Source organism: Octopus bimaculoides, chromosome 18, assembly GCF_046866305.1.
Source record: "Octopus bimaculoides isolate indiv1 chromosome 18, ASM4686630v1, whole genome shotgun sequence".
Classification (NCBI taxonomy): Eukaryota; Metazoa; Mollusca; class Cephalopoda; order Octopoda; family Octopodidae; genus Octopus; species Octopus bimaculoides.
In genome coordinates, this window is record NC_142945.1 from 1,456,333 (window position 1) to 1,476,161 (window position 19,829).

The 19,829-nt window shown below is 36.4% G+C and overlaps 1 protein-coding gene, 1 long non-coding RNA gene and 4 other non-coding genes across 6 annotated transcripts in view; 3 read left to right on the forward strand and 3 right to left on the reverse strand.

Annotated features, from left to right (window-relative positions):
* Window positions 1–255: 255 nt before the first annotated feature.
* Window positions 256–329, reverse strand: Trnan-guu (transfer RNA asparagine (anticodon GUU)). The gene has a single exon. It is a non-coding gene; the product is annotated as a tRNA-Asn (tRNA).
* A 686-nt stretch (window positions 330–1,015) lies between these two features.
* On the forward strand, window positions 1,016–1,088 carry Trnaf-gaa (transfer RNA phenylalanine (anticodon GAA)). Its single transcript has one exon. It is a non-coding gene; the product is annotated as a tRNA-Phe (tRNA).
* Window positions 1,089–2,090: 1,002 nt separating this feature from the next.
* On the reverse strand, window positions 2,091–2,163 carry Trnaf-gaa (transfer RNA phenylalanine (anticodon GAA)). Its single transcript has one exon. It is a non-coding gene; the product is annotated as a tRNA-Phe (tRNA).
* A 639-nt stretch (window positions 2,164–2,802) lies between these two features.
* On the forward strand, window positions 2,803–2,876 carry Trnan-guu (transfer RNA asparagine (anticodon GUU)). The gene has a single exon. It is a non-coding gene; the product is annotated as a tRNA-Asn (tRNA).
* A 1,196-nt stretch (window positions 2,877–4,072) lies between these two features.
* Window positions 4,073–8,054, reverse strand: LOC128249900 (uncharacterized). The gene is made up of 2 exons (XR_008266049.2): window positions 7,885–8,054; window positions 4,073–6,898 (listed from the first exon to the last, which is right to left on the reverse strand). It is a non-coding gene; the product is annotated as an uncharacterized LOC128249900 (long non-coding RNA).
* A 1,727-nt stretch (window positions 8,055–9,781) lies between these two features.
* Window positions 9,782–19,829, forward strand: part of LOC106875967 (insulin-degrading enzyme-like) — a 31,526-nt gene continuing 21,478 nt past the window's right edge. The window contains exons 1-5 of the mRNA XM_089365584.1: window positions 9,782–10,084; window positions 17,920–18,133; window positions 18,650–18,726; window positions 19,012–19,038; window positions 19,427–19,530. Coding sequence (XP_089221710.1) covers window positions 17,968–18,133; window positions 18,650–18,726; window positions 19,012–19,038; window positions 19,427–19,530 — 374 coding nt within the window. The 5' untranslated portion in view covers window positions 9,782–10,084; window positions 17,920–17,967. The remainder of the gene's footprint in view (window positions 10,085–17,919; window positions 18,134–18,649; window positions 18,727–19,011; window positions 19,039–19,426; window positions 19,531–19,829) is intronic.

The window sequence follows — 19,829 nt, forward strand, 5'->3', positions numbered from 1 at the left end:
CGAATGCGTCGTTCTCTAAGATTTCTTCAGACGTTTACAGGATTTTCTTCGAATTTCAATCATTATTGTTAAAAGACGGTTTGAATGGAGTCTTAAATTTCCAAGGGGATTCTGTAAAAGATAACGAAATGGACTTATTAATTACTTGGTCACTACTGTGTCCATAATCATACAAATACATATGTATGTGCGCGCGTTTACAGTCTCAAGACCTTTTCAAATATTAAAATATCTTTAAAAAAAGAGGAGATAAATCGTCCCTGGGTGGGCTTGAACCACCAACCTTTCGGTTAACAGCCGAACGCGCTAACCGATTGCGCCACAGAGACAACTAGAGGTTACGGCTTGTCATTGCACCTTAAATCAACGTAGAAGTTGATACATTTCCAGAAGTTTATCATTTAAGTATATATGATGTTGAAGATGAAATTCCAATGTAGGAGCCTTGGATCTAGGTTAGAAACTGGTTCTTTCTCTATTGGCGAGAAATCTTGAAATAAACTGAATAATGTCATACATACATACATACATACATACATACATACATACATACATACATACATACATACTTACAGAGAGAGAGAGAGAGAGAGAGAGAGAGAGAGAGAGAGAGAGAGAGAGAGAGAGAGAGAGAGAGAGAGAGAGAGAGAATGGCTGTAATGATATACATATTCATTGTTTAATAAATTAATTAAAATAATTATTTGCGTTGGCAGTAGAGTTGTTGGGTAGGCAGAAACCAGTTTTGATAGAGCAGACCGCTCTTGCCGGGACCATCTTGTCGATTTTCATGTGTTTCCTTATTTCAGACGGTGTGATGTGGCTTAAGGGAAATTTCGCCCCTGTTTCTAACAGAGAGAGGGGGCAAGAGAGAAAGAGAGAGGCAGGCAGACTGTTGCAAAGCAATTATAAAACAATTATAAAACAACGACAAACAATGACCAACAAACCAGTCACCGTTGGCTGTGATTTTATGTAATTGATAGTAATCAGAATGGCGCTTGGAAACAGTGCAGTCGAAATAGCTCAGTTGGGAGAGCGTTAGACTGAAGATCTAAAGGTCCCTGGTTCGATCCCGGGTTTCGGCAGTGTTTGGGTCTTTTTTTTTAATTATTGAAAAGTGCTTTTTGTGCGTGTCTTTAGAAGGAAGATTGGATTCACATATCAAAGAGAGTCTATCTCTCTCTCTCTCAATATATATATATATATATATATATATATATATATATATATAATTCAATAAACACAGTATATATTTTTATGAGCTGTAGTTTCATGCGATGAAAGCAACTTAGGCAGCATGTTATATACATCTGGTGCTTGCTATACCCTGTGGCCAGAGCCTGATGATTGGGTGAAGGCACCAGACGTGTTATAAAATGCTGTCCGAGTTGTTTTCATCGCATGAAACTATCAGTAGCTCATAAAAATATATACTGTGTTTATTAAATAATACTTATCTCTCACCAGGTGGAGTACATTTTTCATTGATCTTACCATCACGAAACAATACAGTACGTGTGTGTGCGTGTGTGTGTGCATATACGCGTGTGTGTGCATATACGTGTGTGTGTGTGTGTGTGTGTGTGTGTGTATAAATGCATATACGTGTGTGCGTGTGCGCACGTATGTAGGTATGTTTGCTTGTGTGTGTGACTTTATGTTAGTGCTTTCAATCCACCACCCCTTCATAAGCGGTGCTGGTTTGTTTAAATTCTCGTAATATAGCGGTTTCGACAGAAAGATTTCGATAGAAAAATAACGGCGTAAAATAAAGTGCCGGAGATCGTTGTATTTGATTAGATCCTTCATAGCGGTGCCCCAGCATGGCCGCAGTCCAATGACAGAAGAAAGAAACAAACATGGCACAGGAGAACGGCAAAGGAATATACGAATAATAGAATAAAACAATAGACGAGAGCACGCTTGATCCCTTCATCAGTTATTCATCAAATCTCATCATAATTTTGACACTATATTGGTGAACCTGTGCTTAGATACAGGAATCCAAAGTTTGCTTTAATACACATGAAAAAAGCAGCAATGTTTTAACAAGTAAAAAAATATGAAAAAAAAGTAAGCATACAAACTGCCGAAACCCGGGATCGAACCAGGGACCTTTAGATCTTCAGTCTAACGCTCTCCCAACTGAGCTATTTCGGCTGCTCTGATTTCGCATGCCATTCTAATTACTATCAATTACATAAAATTACAGCCAATGGTGACTGCTTTGTTACTCATTGTTTGTCGTTGTTTCATAATTGTTTTACAACAGTCTGTCTACCTCTCTTTCCCTCCTCTCTCTGTTAGAAATAGTAGCGAAATTTTCCTCAAACCACACTATCATCTAATGATACATTAGATGATATTGTACTTACCCTTAAATCGACAGGATGGTCCAAGTAGGAGAGGTTTGTGCCATCAAAACTGGTTTCTGCCAACCCAACAATTCCACCGCCGACACAATTATTTTAATTTATTAAACAATATATATATATATATATATATATCATTACAGCCTTTCTTTCCTCTACCTCTCTGTCTCTTTCTCTGTGTGTGAGTCGAACTTCTGTACAATTTCCGTCTAACAAATTCTGGTCACGGTGTCTCGCAGTGGGTTCGATCGGGAAACCAGGTGGATGCAAAGCGAACTTAATTACTCACCTACCGGTCCCACCACCACAGCCATCGCCCTATCGGAACCGTGACAAACAAATCAGTTTTTTGTTCTGTAATTTTCCATCTCGTATGACAAATTTCTGCGTTGATTAAATACCTCATGACAAGTAACGTTGAGCAGTTGTCTCTGTGGCGCAATCGGTTAGCGCGTTCGGCTGTTAACCGAAAGGTTGGTGGTTCAAGCCCACCCAGGGACGATTACTTTTTTTTAAATAAAAATGTTGACTATTGAAAACATCTTGGTTCCGTTAACACACAAACAAAAATACATGTATGTTTGTTTGTTTATGAATGCAGGCATGACCAAATAGTTGAGAAGTCTCTTCGCTATCTTTTACACATTCTCCACAAAAGTTTAAGACGCCATTCTCACTGTTCATCGGCAGTAAGAAGTGGAAATTTCTGCGCAAATCCTCAAGACATCTAAAGAAATCGAGTCTCCTAGAAGTGGCCACCATCCTGAAGGTATTACCACATCTACCGCTGTTCTGTTGTACGATTGGCGACCTGGCTAACTAACCTATCCGCTTCTGAGTACAAAGATTAATAATTTTGCTTTATTGTAAATTTTTGATAGTCTGCTAATGACCGAGGTTTCAATACCCGCTAAATGCCACGTACATAACCTACAATTTCATCATGTCTGGAATTAAATGTGAAATAAAACAAGCGAAAACTGAAACCTTCGGAAAGGGGAAGTAATTAACGTAAAAAGTAATTTAGAGTTGTGTCCCTTGAAAACATTGATATTTGTTGCTGCAACTTTTGTGTTCAATGAAATGGACCTCGGATAAAAGGCATTCCAGTCATGACCGCTCCGTCATTAAAGTATGAAGTACAATGGTGACTCAAGACCACATTATCTGATGGTTTTTCTAAGACGGTAAGGAGTAGCCTGAAAGGAAGTTTGGCTGCTATTTCTAGCAATTATTGTTGGTTGGATTATATTCCTGTTTGAAATAGAGAGAGGGAGGAAAAGAGATTGAACGTGTGAAACGAGAGAAAGGATAAGAGGAAGAGAAAACGAAAGAGAGCGAGGGGGAGAGGGAAAGGCGCGCCTGGAATTTGAAGACGAAATGTGAAGAGAAAAGAATGGTCTCTGAAGAAACAACGGAACCAAAAGATTGTTCGTTTCTCCATTTTATGTTGGTGCCACCAGAACGAAACAGTTTTATAACAAAGTGGGAAAAGCAATTCACTTCTGTGCTTCTTGCTCAATACCGTGATCACGTGACCGCGCAGGCTATCGGATGCTGATTCACATCAGCTGGTCACAGTGCGCTTTGGATTTTTCAACCATCAAATGACGTCACCGAGCGAGTGAGTGCATATACACAGGGTGCGGTGAATAAACGGCCGTCTAAATTACGCAAAAGTGTAAACAACACCGACGTCTCATTTTAACAGATTTATTTGCCAAAATTACATAAAAATAGCTTGAAATATTAAAGAGTAAATTTATTCAATAAAATTGCCAAAAACTGTAGCATGTTCATAGCATGCTTAAATGTTATGTAGAAACTGCACACAGGTTCTCTGAATATGTTTCACCCAAATCACTGCCAAACAAATGTCGTGATAACCGATAAAGAGGCAGTACGAAAACAAGGATTCTGGGACTGCGCTGACCAGTTCCTCCTCAACAAAGCTGACCACCACTGGCAACTTCCATAGTAATAGGGACACCGACAGGATCTACGTGAAAAGAAGTGATGGTGGTAGAGGCATAGAATCCGTCCAAACAACCTTTGAATGATGCTTTGTATCACTCAGACAACACCTGCTGAGCAGTAAAGTAAGAAATGAGTAATTTCCAAAGCAATGAAAGTGAGGTCATAGAAGGATGAGATATGAAGATCAGCATTGGTGCGGTTTGATCTCACGGCCCATGTGACACTATCTTCTTCCTTGTTCATATTCTCTTTGTTGAAAATCACAATATAATTAATAAATAATCAATAAAATATAGAATACGTGCCGTCGGCCGAAATAGCTCAGTTGGGAGAGTGTAAGACCAAAGATATAATGGTCTCCGGTTCCAGCATTAACACTCGCTGTATAGCTTAGCTCAGCTCGGTTCAAAACTGAAGGGTCAATGATAAAAAATTAAAAAATAATAAAATGCATCACTGAAATAGTTCCGCAAATTCAAATATTTACCAAAGTAAACATTTTAGGTAGAATATTTCCTGTTACTAGAAACAGGTGATTTTAGAAAATGGTTCTGTTGAACGAGTTCCCTAATATAGAATTCGGAATTTTATAAAGCTTAGAAAAGTCAAACTTAAAGGAACCGAATGCCAATACAAAAAAAAAAAAAATATTGTAATATCTGCAATACAGATTTCATCAATTAATAGCATTATTGGATAAAAAGATAAAATTGCTTCCTGACTAGCTTTACTCCAGCTCCTAAACTTTAATTGGGCTTCGTTTCACAAGTCATCATCCCAATTTTTCTTCAGCTTAAAATCTTCACTAATTCCAGAATACCAGATTATATTAAGGACTGGTCTTGGGGAAAACATCTTCCAACTTTGTAATATAAATTGCGTAGAATTTAGTATCTTCCTCAGGGAAAACACTCGGAATGCTCAATAGACAAACATCGATGTACCGATAATCCAAAATTTAAGAAAACTGTGCTTGTGAAGTTCTGAGAAAGGGGTCAGCACCTAACAATTGTTTGAGAACCGTCTTCAGATTACAAATATTTTAAAATTGTAATCAACATCAGCTGCTATATTTGACAAAAGAGACGGTTCCAGTACAGACATACATGAATGAACAAGAGCTGGATGAAAAAAAAAAAAAAAAAAAAAAAAAAAAAAAAAGACATGCTGACAATGAAAGGCACTATTAATCAAAGACCAATTCTTTGAATTGTGGAACAGTCAACATATAAGCAAGGGATATCTACTGCAGATTCCTCCAACCTATCTCAACATGGCAGATTGTAAACATATTCAAAATTTGCCAAGGCCATTTGTGAAGTGGGAACAAGAAAACAGATATCAAGGGTCAAAGACGAGACATCGTTACAAATAGTTCCATAAATTCGAAGATTTATCAAAGAAAAATTCTTTTTACTAGCAAAAAAGTGACTTCAGAAATGGGCCCCTTAAATGAATCCCCTTATACAGTCAGTCATTTTATAGGCCCTAGAAAGGACAAAATAGGTGAAGCTTAAACTCTCAGGAGCTGATTTAAAAGAAAACGTATTAATATCCGATACAAATCATAGTAACTGCATTTTTGATAAGCTAGAATGGTTACCGTTTGCCGTTGCCTGGGAACGGAGTTAAACACTCATTTACAGAAGAGCGAATTACTCCAGTGTAGACATGTTGCATAGATTACCTGTCAATGGAGAGTTGTAAAAGAAACTAATTGATGTCATGACGTCAGAGTATAAGAACGTACAAAATTTTGTTTGGAATAGGAGACATTAATGTCCTTACAAATACATCAAACATGTTAAATTCCTTTTCTTGTCTGAAAAAATATAGCACCAATAATCCCTTTGAGTTTGAAGTTATTTTCAAGTTCGAGACTTGACTGATTCTTGCAAAACGAGTTCCACAAAACAGTACCCAAGAGAAAGATGATGTTGAGCCAGGAAATTGATTAAATGTTATCTCAAAGAACTGTTCTTCTGACAGATTTCCAGTTTCTGTCTAAACATTCACTTAATACTTAGGTTGACCAAAGGTGATGGCATCAGGCAAATTCGATGTGTATTTGATGAGAATGAACCCAGAGTCGGTTTTGAAGCAAATTTCAGAAATGTCCGATTAATTAAGACCAACTCAGCCTTTTCAACATTCCAAGTTCTTGATAAAAGCTGGAATAGTAATTTGATTGACATTTCTCCCTTCATCCGTTTTCCTACCATAAATTGGGGGCAGGAGGAATGGTTGAGCGAGGATACTACAGCTCTAGAACTCTGGAAAGCGAGACATTACTTTTGACAGAATTCTCATAAAATAAAATTAACAGTATTGCAACACCTAAAAAATGGATTGGATAGCAATCACAAAAAAGTTACCAGGTTACACATTCCTTTCATTGAAAAAGGAATGTACAGAGACAACATTCAAAGTATTCCTAAAGAGGGAAGCACTGTGCATTCGTCACTTGCTGGTATGGAGACATCAAGTTTTGGCCGATTGGTTTAAGTCCACATTTTGTTTGAGAAACTTTAAGATGCTGGCAGAATCTGAAAATAAAAAAACGCATTTAGCAGTCACATTTCCAGGATAGCGAGAGACAAACTTAATTCATTCAGGCAGAATTACAGCTAGAAGCTCTTCCTGTCACCAACTCAACCGTTTTTGAGCAAAGTAATCTCTCCCGTGGCCAGACAGACATTCATGAAAGACTAGAAACACCACTTGTGACAATCATTTACTCACCTCATACATGTACGTATATGTAGTTACACAAGCCAGCAAAAGCACTCCTGTATTGATTACATTTCGAGGCCTTCCAAAACGACAACCGGAACACCTGTTTCAAATAAGCTTTCACACCTGACCGCTTTGCTTAGTGATCAACCCGAGAACAAATCTAATTGTGCCCTCCACTGACTTCGAGACGTCTCGGTAATTACTCTCGTGGTACTAAAATATGGAATAATGTTTGTCTAGAGGTGTGAAATACATTGTCATAAACAACAATGGCAAATTGAACTGGGATTAACGATGCTTGTAAACCTATTAAAAATGGTAAGAGAGAGAGAGAGAAAAGAAAACGTCATAAGTGGTAATGGAAAACAAAAAGACTTCGAATGTAGGAAGATATAAAAAGGTTTTAACTGTTTAATAAATAAACCAACTTAAATTTGTAATATCTATGAATATAAGTTGCTTTACATAGATAGGGGTCAGCCATAGCATTTTATAAAGGGTTAACATGCTTCAGATGCTTACGTTAATTTGTATATATATATATATATATATATATAGATATAGATATATATACATGCACGCACAGACATTTCATATAGCCGCAAAAGAAGCACACTTCGAAACATTAGAGCAGCAATTGTTGTGGCCGGAGTCTCCTGCACACTTAAGTGCTTCGTAGATGTAAAACCAACGGTCACTCTGTCCGATCATATCAACCAACCTTCTATAAAGATAAACTAATAAAACAAATATTCAAAAGATTTACGATACATATTTAAAAATATATTTAACTAACCGAAGAGGTAAAAATAGCGGACATTTCCACTGAAGACACACTAAAGACAAATGTTCTTCCATCTGTTCTGTGATCTGCCGCTTCTCTTGAACGAATGACTCCGAAACTGTCATTCGATAGGCCTTATAAAGGAAACTGTGGCGGGGAGAGAGAGAAGCTAAATTATTCCAGGAACATCCGGGTTCTAACAATGCCAAAAAAAGAGAGAAAAAATTATAAGCGTGAACCACGTAGAATCAAAACATTTATTTCTTTTTCTCTGAATAGGTTTTTATTTTCATTCTGGGTGAGTTCAGCGATTCGGTTTCGATTTACAGTCAAAGCCATTTTTATCTTACTTGGCGTCTTCCCATTTTTGCCGCTATGCGAATCACCTAAACGAATATATACATATATTTGTGTGCGCGTGCGTGTGTATTAATTAAATAGCCTTCCTAGAAGGCTAGTAGACTGAAACTTCGAAGTCACTGTCACCCTCTATTTGTAAAGCTATAATAAACACTTACTCTACTAAAAAGTATCGAGTAATTCTTCACTTCTACACTAAATTGTTTTTTATTATAATTCATTATAAAAAAAACAGACATTTATCATACATGCATATAATATATATAAATGAAAAAATGTATAAACAAACGACGTAACTGAACGTAAAAATGAACGGGAGACAAACAGAAGGCCCGTAATTCTTCATCAGTCATCGACCGATTGGTAACGTTCAGTTTCGCACCTTTAGCGATAAGACTGAGTACTTCGCAATTGGCGGTGCACGCTAAAAGAAGTGTTCTTGCGGAGAATTAGGGAGAAGAGCAAACAAAACAAAATAAAAACAAGCAAAACCACACAGAGTGTGATTTAGGACGATGGACGAGGACGAACAGGCGAAGAAAATACGACTGCTCATCCTCGCCCACCGATACACACATACACATATATATATATGTATATATATGAACGCGTGCACATGTATGTATGTATAGGTATGTATGTATGCGTACGCATACGGCTTCTGAGATAGGTGAAAGAAAGAGAAGAGGAGAGATATTATCCTGATGCCAGAGATCTGACCCAAATGATTGCAGTTAAAGGGACTTTGCTACATGCCCAAAGAGGTACCGGGTGGTAATGTTAAACCAAGAGATGGGTTAATCTCTCAATCATGCAGGTGACGGCGTGATTCGAACTCAGGACGCAAATAACCAGAACAAATCCCGCCAAGCATCCGGTCCGACATTTTTACAGTTCTAACAATCACTCCCTTTAATTGGTACTTCTTAATCTACTCTAAAAGGTGACCGAAACTGAACTGATAACACACACACATACAGTCGGTCAAGTCGAGTTCAATATATATTTTATGTCGGAGTTGCTAAAACAAATTACAGATGAAATCACTCGCCTGACAACATTCTCGAAATCAATAAAATAATTGACTTTTTTTTATATATATATATATAATATCATGAGATGTGTGCGTTGCATTAAAAGCACGCTATCTGGCTAAAGGGTGAGATGATCCACTGAATTAGGTAAATGCGGTCGATATCCAGCAGAAATATCTGTAGATTAATATCAGTACACAAAGAATGTGAGCGGACAAAGAACCAGGAATCTGTCCCTTGTGCCAGTTTGCAACCTAGAAAAACATGCTGCCCAGCTTAAACCAGGTAACAGCGTCTGAACCAGGTAACATATAGTAGCTCTTCGGGATACAACATCTCTATTCCTAGCAGGAAAATATGACGTTGTGATATTCATATGTTCCCTAAAAGCGGTAGCAGTTTTAATAAAGCGAAATGCTTTTTTAAAAAACAGAATCTGAAGAAAAGGGAGGTTAAAAAGTGAGAAAATTGCCGAAGAGTTTCTTGAAAGAGGTGTCGTAATTAAAGGGAGATAATTCTAACGACTTTCTTCCAGTGCTACTCTCTAATGAAAGAAATTGATTCATCACGTTTGTTTCACATATGGACTCTGCTTTCATTGTGATCCTCACACAACAACAACAGCAACAGCATTAAACATCATCTAAACAGATATAAGAATCATATTCATGATAGTCATTGTTATAGTGAACGATTCAAGTGTCGGTCGACTTTGTATTGAACATTGAGAACGAAGAAGATTAAATAGCATTTAATAAGAGTGAAAAGAAATCAGCCTCTCGTTGCTAACATATTCTGTAGCGCTCCAATTTAAATCGGTGAGTATGGAAAAATAGATTCTCTGTGGAATCCTTTCTATATATGCGTGTGTGTGCGTTTAAATGTGTGTAAGGGAGTCATGTGTGTATGTATGCATATATATATATATATATATATATATATATATATATATATATATCAATATATAGTTTTAGGGAAAAGAACCAAGGTTCATGAACTCATCGATGAAAATCCACTATCACATATAGAAAAATTAATAATTAAAAGCACAATAAATAAGTATAATATAATACAAAGTAAATATCATATGATCAAGATAAAAAATGACGACATATATATATGTGTGTGTGTGTGTATAAAGTATATATATGTTTATATATATATTTGACAAGAATAGTATTGATAGTGACTTCGAAGTTTCGGTCAGCTAAGCCAGGATCGGACTGTATTTTTTTCAGTTTATTATAACATAAAAAGTAACACACACATATATATAAACCGGCGATCTTAAACATATATATACATGTATATAAAAACTCATATTTGTGTATGTCTGTATATGTGTCCCCATTAATAGTTTTACTTGAATCGATTATTTATATGTGATTTAGTGTCCAACCGTCCAGCTCCGTGAGGGTTCTTAGTTTTATGATTTGCTTGCGTGCAGTTTTTCTTCTACCAAATTCCACCCAAAATGGCCAATATAAGTGTCTTCGCCCTCCAGCTTTAAATTTTCCTCGGACCATTTGTTGTATTCTGTAGTCTTTTATTTAGTACATCTGCTGTTCCATAATAAATAAATAACAACAAAAAAAACCTCAATTGCTCTAAATTATACATTTGAGAGAGCTGATAGCGTATTTTTTAAACAAACATTTTTTATTGTTGATGCAGTGCAAATATTACTGTAATTGATTGAACTGCAAAAGCATAACTAGAGTTTTCAAAGCTGAAAATAATATTCTATATTTCAAGATCTGTCGGGATTATGTGTGTATTGAAGAGTCTGTTGCAGGCTTCTGTCTGGCCAACCCATACCAACATGGAAGGCGGACGTTAAACGATGATGATGATAGTGATGCATATAAGTGCAAATACACGTTTATATTTGTGCATGGATATGTATATGTGTGTGTATATTTGTGTATGTATATGTGCGTGTATATGCGTATATATATATGTGTGCGCATATATGTATATGTATGTAAATATGTATATATATATGTATGTAAATATGTATATATATATATATGTATGTGTATGTATATATATATGTATATATATGTATATATATATGTGTGTATATATATGTATTTATATATATATGTATATATATATATATATGTATGTGTGTATATATATGTATGTGTGTATATATATGTATGTGTGTATATATATGTATATGTATATATATGTATATGTATATATATATATATATGTATATATATATGTTATGTATATGTATATATGTGTATATATATGTATATATATATATATATATATATATATATATATATATATATATATATATATACATGTATATATATATATTTATAAATGTATTATTATATATATATATATATATATATACATGTATATATATATATTTATAAATGTATTATTATATATATATATATATATATATATATATATATATGTATGTATATATATTGGGTTGGCAACTAAGTTCCCATCATTTTAATCAATAATGTATTCACCCTTGTTGTCTACAACTTCTTCCCAACATTCAACAAGATTTTTAATAGCTCATTCGTAGAAATCACCCGATTTCGACTAGAAAAATTGATCCAACCAAGCTCTCAATTCTGCATCAGTATTGAACGAAACTCTGCTCATAGCATTTGAAAGAGATCGAAAGAGGTGGAAATCCGTTGGTGCCAAATCAGGAGAGAACGGCAGGTGTGGCAGCACTTCCCAGCCATGCGTTTCAATGGCTTCCTTGGTCATATTGGCGATATGAGGGCGGGCGTTGTCGTACAGCAGAAGAACTCTATGCTGACGATTAGGTCTTTTCTCTTGAATAGCCATGTTGAGTCGTTCCATCTGTTGAACATAGAGTTCTGCGTTGACCGTTTGGTTCCGTTCAAGCAATTCGTAATGGATAATCCCTTCCTAGTCCCACCATACGCACAACATCGTTTTACGCGGATGAAGATCTTGTTTCACGCGCGGTGTCGCTTGTTTACTGGGGCTAAGCCATTCCTTACGCTGCTTCATATTGATTGATGTACAGGGACCATCTGTCGTCGCCAGTAACGATTTGGTAAAGAATCACACACATGCATGTGTGATTTAGATTTTGCAACTTTGCATGGAAAGTGCTGAACTAAAAATGGTGGCACACATTAAGGTTCCTTGCTAAGGTCCACCAGCTGTGCACTTTTGGACCCAAGAGAAATAAAAAGAAAACTCTTATTTGTTGAACGTATGAGGGTTGGTGGCAGGAAGGGCATCCAGCTGTAGAAATAGTGCCTCAATATGTATTCATCCAACATGGAAAAAACAGACTTTTAATCCTTTAGTACTTAAGCCAGCTAGATCTGGCTTTTCACACCTACCCTACAGTGTCATTCTATAAATAAAACAATCACAAGATTGAAATTTGAAAGCCACGAGATAATGCAGGATTAATTCAGAATAATGTGAATAAATAAGGATTAGATTAAACAGCATCTGGCTTAGTGGTTAGAGTATTCAGCTCATGATCAGAAGGTCATGAGTTCAATTCCTGGCAGTGTGTTGTGTCCTTCGGCAAGGCATTTTATTTCATGTAGCTCCAGTCCATTCAGCTGGCACAAATGAGTTGTACCTGTAATTCAATGGGGTCAGCTTTGTCATTTTCTGTGTCACACTGAATCTCCCTGAGAACCACATTAAGGGTATGCATGTATGTGGAGTACTCAGCCACTTGCACGTTAATTTCACGAGCAGGCTATTCCTTTGGCTGGATCAACTACAACACTTGTCGTTATAACTGACAGAGTGCCAGTTACATTTGCAAATCCCTACCAAAATCATATTTTAATCTACAATTTTATATATATATATATATATATATATATATATATATATATATATATATATATACATATACATATATATATATATATATATATATATATATATATGTGTGTGTGTGTGTGTGTGTGTGTGTGTATGTATGTATGTTTGTATATGTATATTTAACAGTAATCTGAATGCTAGATGGTTAAAAATGAACGAACATTCAACATTTGTATGTGTGTGTGTGTGTGTGTGTTTCATTGTTCCGGGTAGAACTACAACATGAAACCTGTCCTGTAATGTAACCTGGGCCTTTTGTTTTAACTATGCAATTGTCACATCTATTCTTCTTATGCACCACCTTGTGTTTCACTAACGTATGAAGTTAGATATAGGTCAAAGTTTACATTTTCTTGCCATACCTGATATGTTTGCCATTCACATGTAATGTAAATCACTACCAATCATATTAATCTACAATTATTTATATATATGTATATGCATGTATGTATATATATATGTATGTATATTTGTTTGTGTGTGTATATATTTAGAATCTAAACTTGTTATAGATAATAATGAAAGAGGAGGAATACTGTGTCCCAGATAGATTTCATATAAATCAAACGTTATATTTGTTGTCCATATCTAGCATTGCTCTTTCAATTTCTCGTTAATAAGGAATAACGAAAGTATTTACTGCAATAAAAGGAAACAACAATTCTTATATAGTTGGAATATTAAAAAGAAATAATATACTGCCATCACCATCATCATCAACAACACTCTCGGAGTGGTTGGCATTAGGAAAGACATCTTGCTGTAGAAACTCTGCCAGATCAGATTGGAGCTTGGTGCAGCCTACTGGTTCACCAGCCCTCAGTCAAACCGCCCAACCCATGCCAGTATGTAAAGCGGACATTAAACAACAATGATGATGATGATGACGACACATACACACACACACACACACACACACACACATATATATATATATATATATATATAGTGGGAGAGAGAGAGATATGTATATGTGTATATGCATATCTTTATCTGTCTTTCACAATTGTAAGGCTGTGAGTTTAATTCCTGATGGCACATTGGGTCCTTGAGCAAGACACTTTATTTCACATTGCTTCATTTTTTGGGATTTACTATATATATATATATATATATATATATATATATATATATATATATATAGTTGAAATTTATAGAGAAACAAGATGAAGACAAGTGTATGAACAAGTAGGTGTATTAGTTTGATGCTAGGGAAAGTGAGAAAGTGTTTTATGTTTCGAGCCTATACTCTTCAACAGAAAGGAATAAGAGAAAATAAACAGAGAGAGAATGAAAAAAACTTGTGGATTTAGCGATCATGTGTGTGTTTATATGATGGACTTCTTTCAGTTTCCTTCTACCAAATCCACTCACAAAGCTTTGGTCAGCCCAAAACTATAGTAGAAGACACTTGCCCAAATTGCTACACAGTGGAATTGAACTGGGCACCATGTAGTTGAGAAGCAAACATCTTAACCACATAGCCACACCTATACACACATGCACACACACACGTGTGTGTATCTATAGTCCCCAGTAAACTATGGAATCCATCTCTATGGAATTTTGTTGTATGTGTGATGGTGTGATGACTTTAAGGTGGGAAAAATAATCAATAATTGGAAGAGAGTTTTAGATTTTATTGATTAACAGCAAAACCAAAGTTTTATTCCAGCTGAACTGATGATCAATCGGCTGAAAGTACAGTAATATAATTTATATCTTGGAGTCTGACTTCAGCTGGAACCAACCCCACCATCTTCACCGCCACAGCAATTATAATTTGTATCCTTGAGTCTAGCTTCAACTGGAATATCATCATCACCATCATCATTGTCATCATCATCACCATCCTCATTGTCATCATCATCACCATCACAGTAATTAGTGTAATTTATGACATTTGAGACTAGCTTCAGATGGGGTTATTGTCACCACCACCACCACCACCACCATCATCATCATCACTGTCATATCACCATCATCATCATCATCTCCATTACCATTATCACTGCTACCAACAACATCAATTATTAACAGCACTTCTACCACCACCTCCACTGCCTCCACCACCATCGCCAACAACACCACCACCCACCACCACTACCACCGTCAACATCATTATAATAAAACCATTGCTTTGCTATGCTAACATTGTTTAGACATATTTCCAAACATCCCAGCCGTTGTGCTGACCTTGTTATGCCTGCTGCACCAGTATGCGCCATGTTGGTGCATCTACTGAACATCAATTATTCCACACTCACCACTCTCTGAACAACAACAAAGGCCATGCTACGCTTGCTCCTTAGCCTCTCCATTTCTTTTCTCATTAATTAATGCTAATTAAAAAGATACTTTCATACAGACTGTGTTTGTCAAGGTAGCGGAAGTAGGGGGTGGGGTCCTCTGTCGGGGTTTCAAGTCTTCTTTATCCCATCTCAGCTTGAGGACCCTTTTATGATAGGGGTTAGGTGTTCAGTTTTTGGGGTCACCTCTGGTAGAGGGATTCACTTCACCTGTCTGTCTTTGTTTGTGTGTGTGTAATATAGACATAGATATATGTGTGTGTGTGTGTGTGTGTGTGTATATATATATATATTTATATATATATATATATATATATATATATATATATATATATATATATATAGATAGATAGATAGACAGGTAGATAGATAGATAGATATGAATTTGTGTGTGTATGTGTATAGAAGCAAATGAGGGTATAAGCAAATTAGACAGGTCAATGTATATAAAGTATATTAAATACATGAAATACAAAAAAAATGTATATATGTGTATACATATAAAAAAGTCTGATTTATACAGAATACAAATGATATAGTGAATTAAATGGGTTGAAGATAAGCATTACAAATCCAACAGCTGTTTCTGGGAGCTTGGTGAACCAAAATAATATTTGTAGATTGATTCCATCGTAGGATGAGATGAGCCTTCGTCTGCAGGGAAGAGATCTTACATTTGAGGTAACAATGGAATGATTTTGTGGAGAGCTAAATGTATTAGAGGGGGGTATTGGGGAGGAGTTCAGGTAGGGGATAGTGAGAGGAGAAAATAAATTTCAAGGGTTAGGAGTTAATAAGGAGGCTAGTAGGGAGTTATAGTGGTAGAGGAGGAAGAGAGGAGTGTGTTGTAGGTAGTATGTGAATGGTAGTCTATTGTATTAATTGGTATGGAGGGTATAGAATTAATGGCTGGGATAGTGAGAAAGGGAATGGTTATTATTTGAGGGAAATAAGTTGTCTGGTTCAGTGGCTGAGGAGGACTACTAAGGTGTGTAGAGAGGTATGAGAGAAGATAGGTGGGGGGGAGTTGGTAGTCATTATGGCAGTGGTTAGTGGAACAAAAGAATTGGGTTGGTGTTGGAGGGGGGACTGCAATGGTATGTAGAGGTGTATGAAATTTCATACACCTCTGCATACCATTGCACACACATACACAGATATACACACACTTGCTCACATACATGTACACATTCCTGGGTATACTTATGTTCCCACATATATGCATACATGAATGAACACATGTAAAGATACACATGCATAGATACACACACACACACACACACACACATGTAAATGTCATCGTATTTTTCATAAATGTCATTGTGTAAACATGTTTTAATTATATATTTCTGATTAATCCAATGAACAAACAGACAATGACCCCCCCCCTTTCTTCCCACCCTGTCCCCCTCTTCAAGCATGCTGTGTCCTCTCTTTGCCTTTTAAACTGTTACTACAATGGTCACTGCTTCCTCATAGCTGGCTGATCACATGCCAGCTTCTTTCAGTTACTCCTAACCCCAACCCTTCACCCTGGTTGGGTCCACCCTTTACCTACCCCACACCAACCACTTTTTGCAATCCTTCCTCCTACCACTACTCCCACAGAGTATCACCCCCACCCCCTCGAAATTCCTTCTTTCCTCATGTTGTTTACTACAGTCATGGCTACCCTTTAAGGGTCCCAACAACTTAATCCATCTCATCAGTGTCAAAGGGTCTGTGAGACCAATGGCACCACCATTTCCTCCAGACCAAATCCTTAAAAAGAAGGAAAATAACATAAAGGTGTTTAGGTGTCAAAAAACCAAATTATCACAACGCATAAGTCTCCATTCATTTAACAGGTGGTGGTGGCTACGGCGGCGGCGAGTGCAGGGGTGGGGAGTTCTCAAAGTCTTGTGTGGTTTCCTGTTACTTGAAGACAATAAACTTTCTTCTGTCAAAGATTTATGTTTCTAGCGATGACGATGTTACTGCGGTTAGGCCATACCTGAGTGTTTCATAAACGAGATAAATCACCTGGATATTCCAGCATTTATGAAATGACTGACAAAAACGGTAACAGATGGTGAAGGCTGTGGATTACCAAAGTTGTGTGTGTGTATATCTATGTATATGTATATATATATGTGTGTGTGTGTGTGTATGTTTATAGATGTATATATATATATATATATATATATATATATATACACACACACACACATACACACACAAATGTGTTGCAATAATTTGCCACAGTCCTTTACCTACTCCTGAGGGTCAGTTTCACCTTTCATCTTGACAGGGGTCAGTGAAATGAATAACCAGTCATATACTGGGGATTGATGCAATTAACCAGAGACTCAACCACCACCACCACCCCTATCCCTTTCTCCTTTCTTCATGAACGCTTTGTGTCAGCTTTAGAAGTGAAAACGGAATCCGATGTCACGACATGAATTTCTCAGCTGGAATCATTTTGTTGTCTTTTACAGATTCCTGAATTCTTCTTCTCGTGACATTTTGGAGCAACAGTTGCAAAGATGGTGTCCAGCACAATTGAAAAAACATATGAAGACGATAAGTTCATCAAATCTGAAGGTGACAAGCGCAAGTACCGTGGTCTGGAAATCAGCAACGGAATGAAGATCCTGCTGATTAGTGATCCTGAAACAGACAAATCTGCTGCCGCCATTGACGTCCACATTGGTAAGTCTGTCTACTTTGGCTTTGTTTCGTGTTAGTTTGTATCTTTTAGTTTCTATTTCCACTATAAGGTCTCTCAGACTGCTAGAAATAGCAATGAAATGCCTCTCAACTACACCATATGCAGGTTAAAGAAAAACAAAGGTGGGATCATCGTCATTATCATTATTTTAACATCTATTTTTTCCATGGTTGCATGAGTTAGATTCTTCTATTTACCACAAACGGTTACTAACTTCCTTAAATCACCTGAACCTAAAAGACACACTTAATGTTAGGTTTTATATTTGTTTCTCTATATTTACATATCTCAATTAAACAAATATTAAATTCACTTAAATAATTAAATGAAAAACAGACACCAATACATTTGTGTAGAGTATAAGACATTCCCAATGGTCTGTCTGTGTACCCATGTAAGTGTATGTGTGTGTCTGTATATGAATGTATGTATATGTGTGTGTATGTATTTGTATGTGTGTGTATTTTCTATTTTCACTTTTTGTCTTTCAAACTCAGGTGATATGTGTGACCCCAAAGACTTACCTGGTCTTGCACATTTCTGTGAACACATGTTGTTCCTTGGAACCACGAAAGTAAGAACGGACTTTACTTTATTTCCATTGTGATCTCTTGTTACCATTCTTCCAATGCATCTCCCATTCCTTTGCCAGACTTTCCATTCACTCATTCTTTTTCAAGTTAATGTATCTAACATTGATGGTATGCATCTACCATGAATTTTAGACACATACCATTGACTATACACAGCTAGTATACACCTCTGCCATTAATTTTTACACACTGTTGACTTTATATACATAATATTTGTTTATCGTTATAAAAAGATTAACATTTTCCTGCTTTTGTTTTTCTTCCAGTATCCTCAGGAAAATGAATATTCAAAGGTGAGAGACATAATGTTATATTTATTTTCATTCATTTCAAAAAAAAAAAAGTCCTGGGGTTGATTTGTTCAGCTAAAATTCTTCAAAGCAGTGCTCCAGCATGGCTACAGTTGAAGGGCTGAAACAAGTAAAAGAATAAAAGAATGGTAATTAAGCTGGGTATTTAAGTATTTACATTAATTATTCCTTGTGAAACAAAACAATTTGTACAGAAAAGTCATTTCATTTTTTGCTTCTCCCAACTTGATTGGGTTTTTGTTTCCTGACATTTTATCTTCTTGTTTGGCTAAATGTCTGTCTATATATATTTGTTATCTTCATGTTCTTCACTGCATGAGAAGCAAAATTCTACGATCCATTATGTATCTTCTGCCATTTCTATTTGCAGTTTGTCACTAACCATGGTGGTACGTATAATGCCTCTACATCCCCAGAACACACCAACTTCCACTTTGAAGTAAACCCAGCTGGACTTCAAGGTGCACTGGACAGGTGAGTCATTGTCTTCCAATTCCACACTCACCACCATCAATCTGAAATATCAGCTTCCAACTTACGTTGCCAATAACAACAACTGCTCAATTTTTGTGCCACACCCACTCAGTGTTTTGCAAGTGATCAAGTTTTGATTGTTTTTAAAAGAATTTAGTCTGATGAGTCAGGGTGGGAGCACCAGGGAATCCTCTCACAGTTGTGACCAATTCAACTCTTTAGTATTCAAAATCGCTGACGTGGCCGATGACAGTGCCGCCTGATTGGCACTTGTGCAAGTGGAATGTTAAAAGCACGTC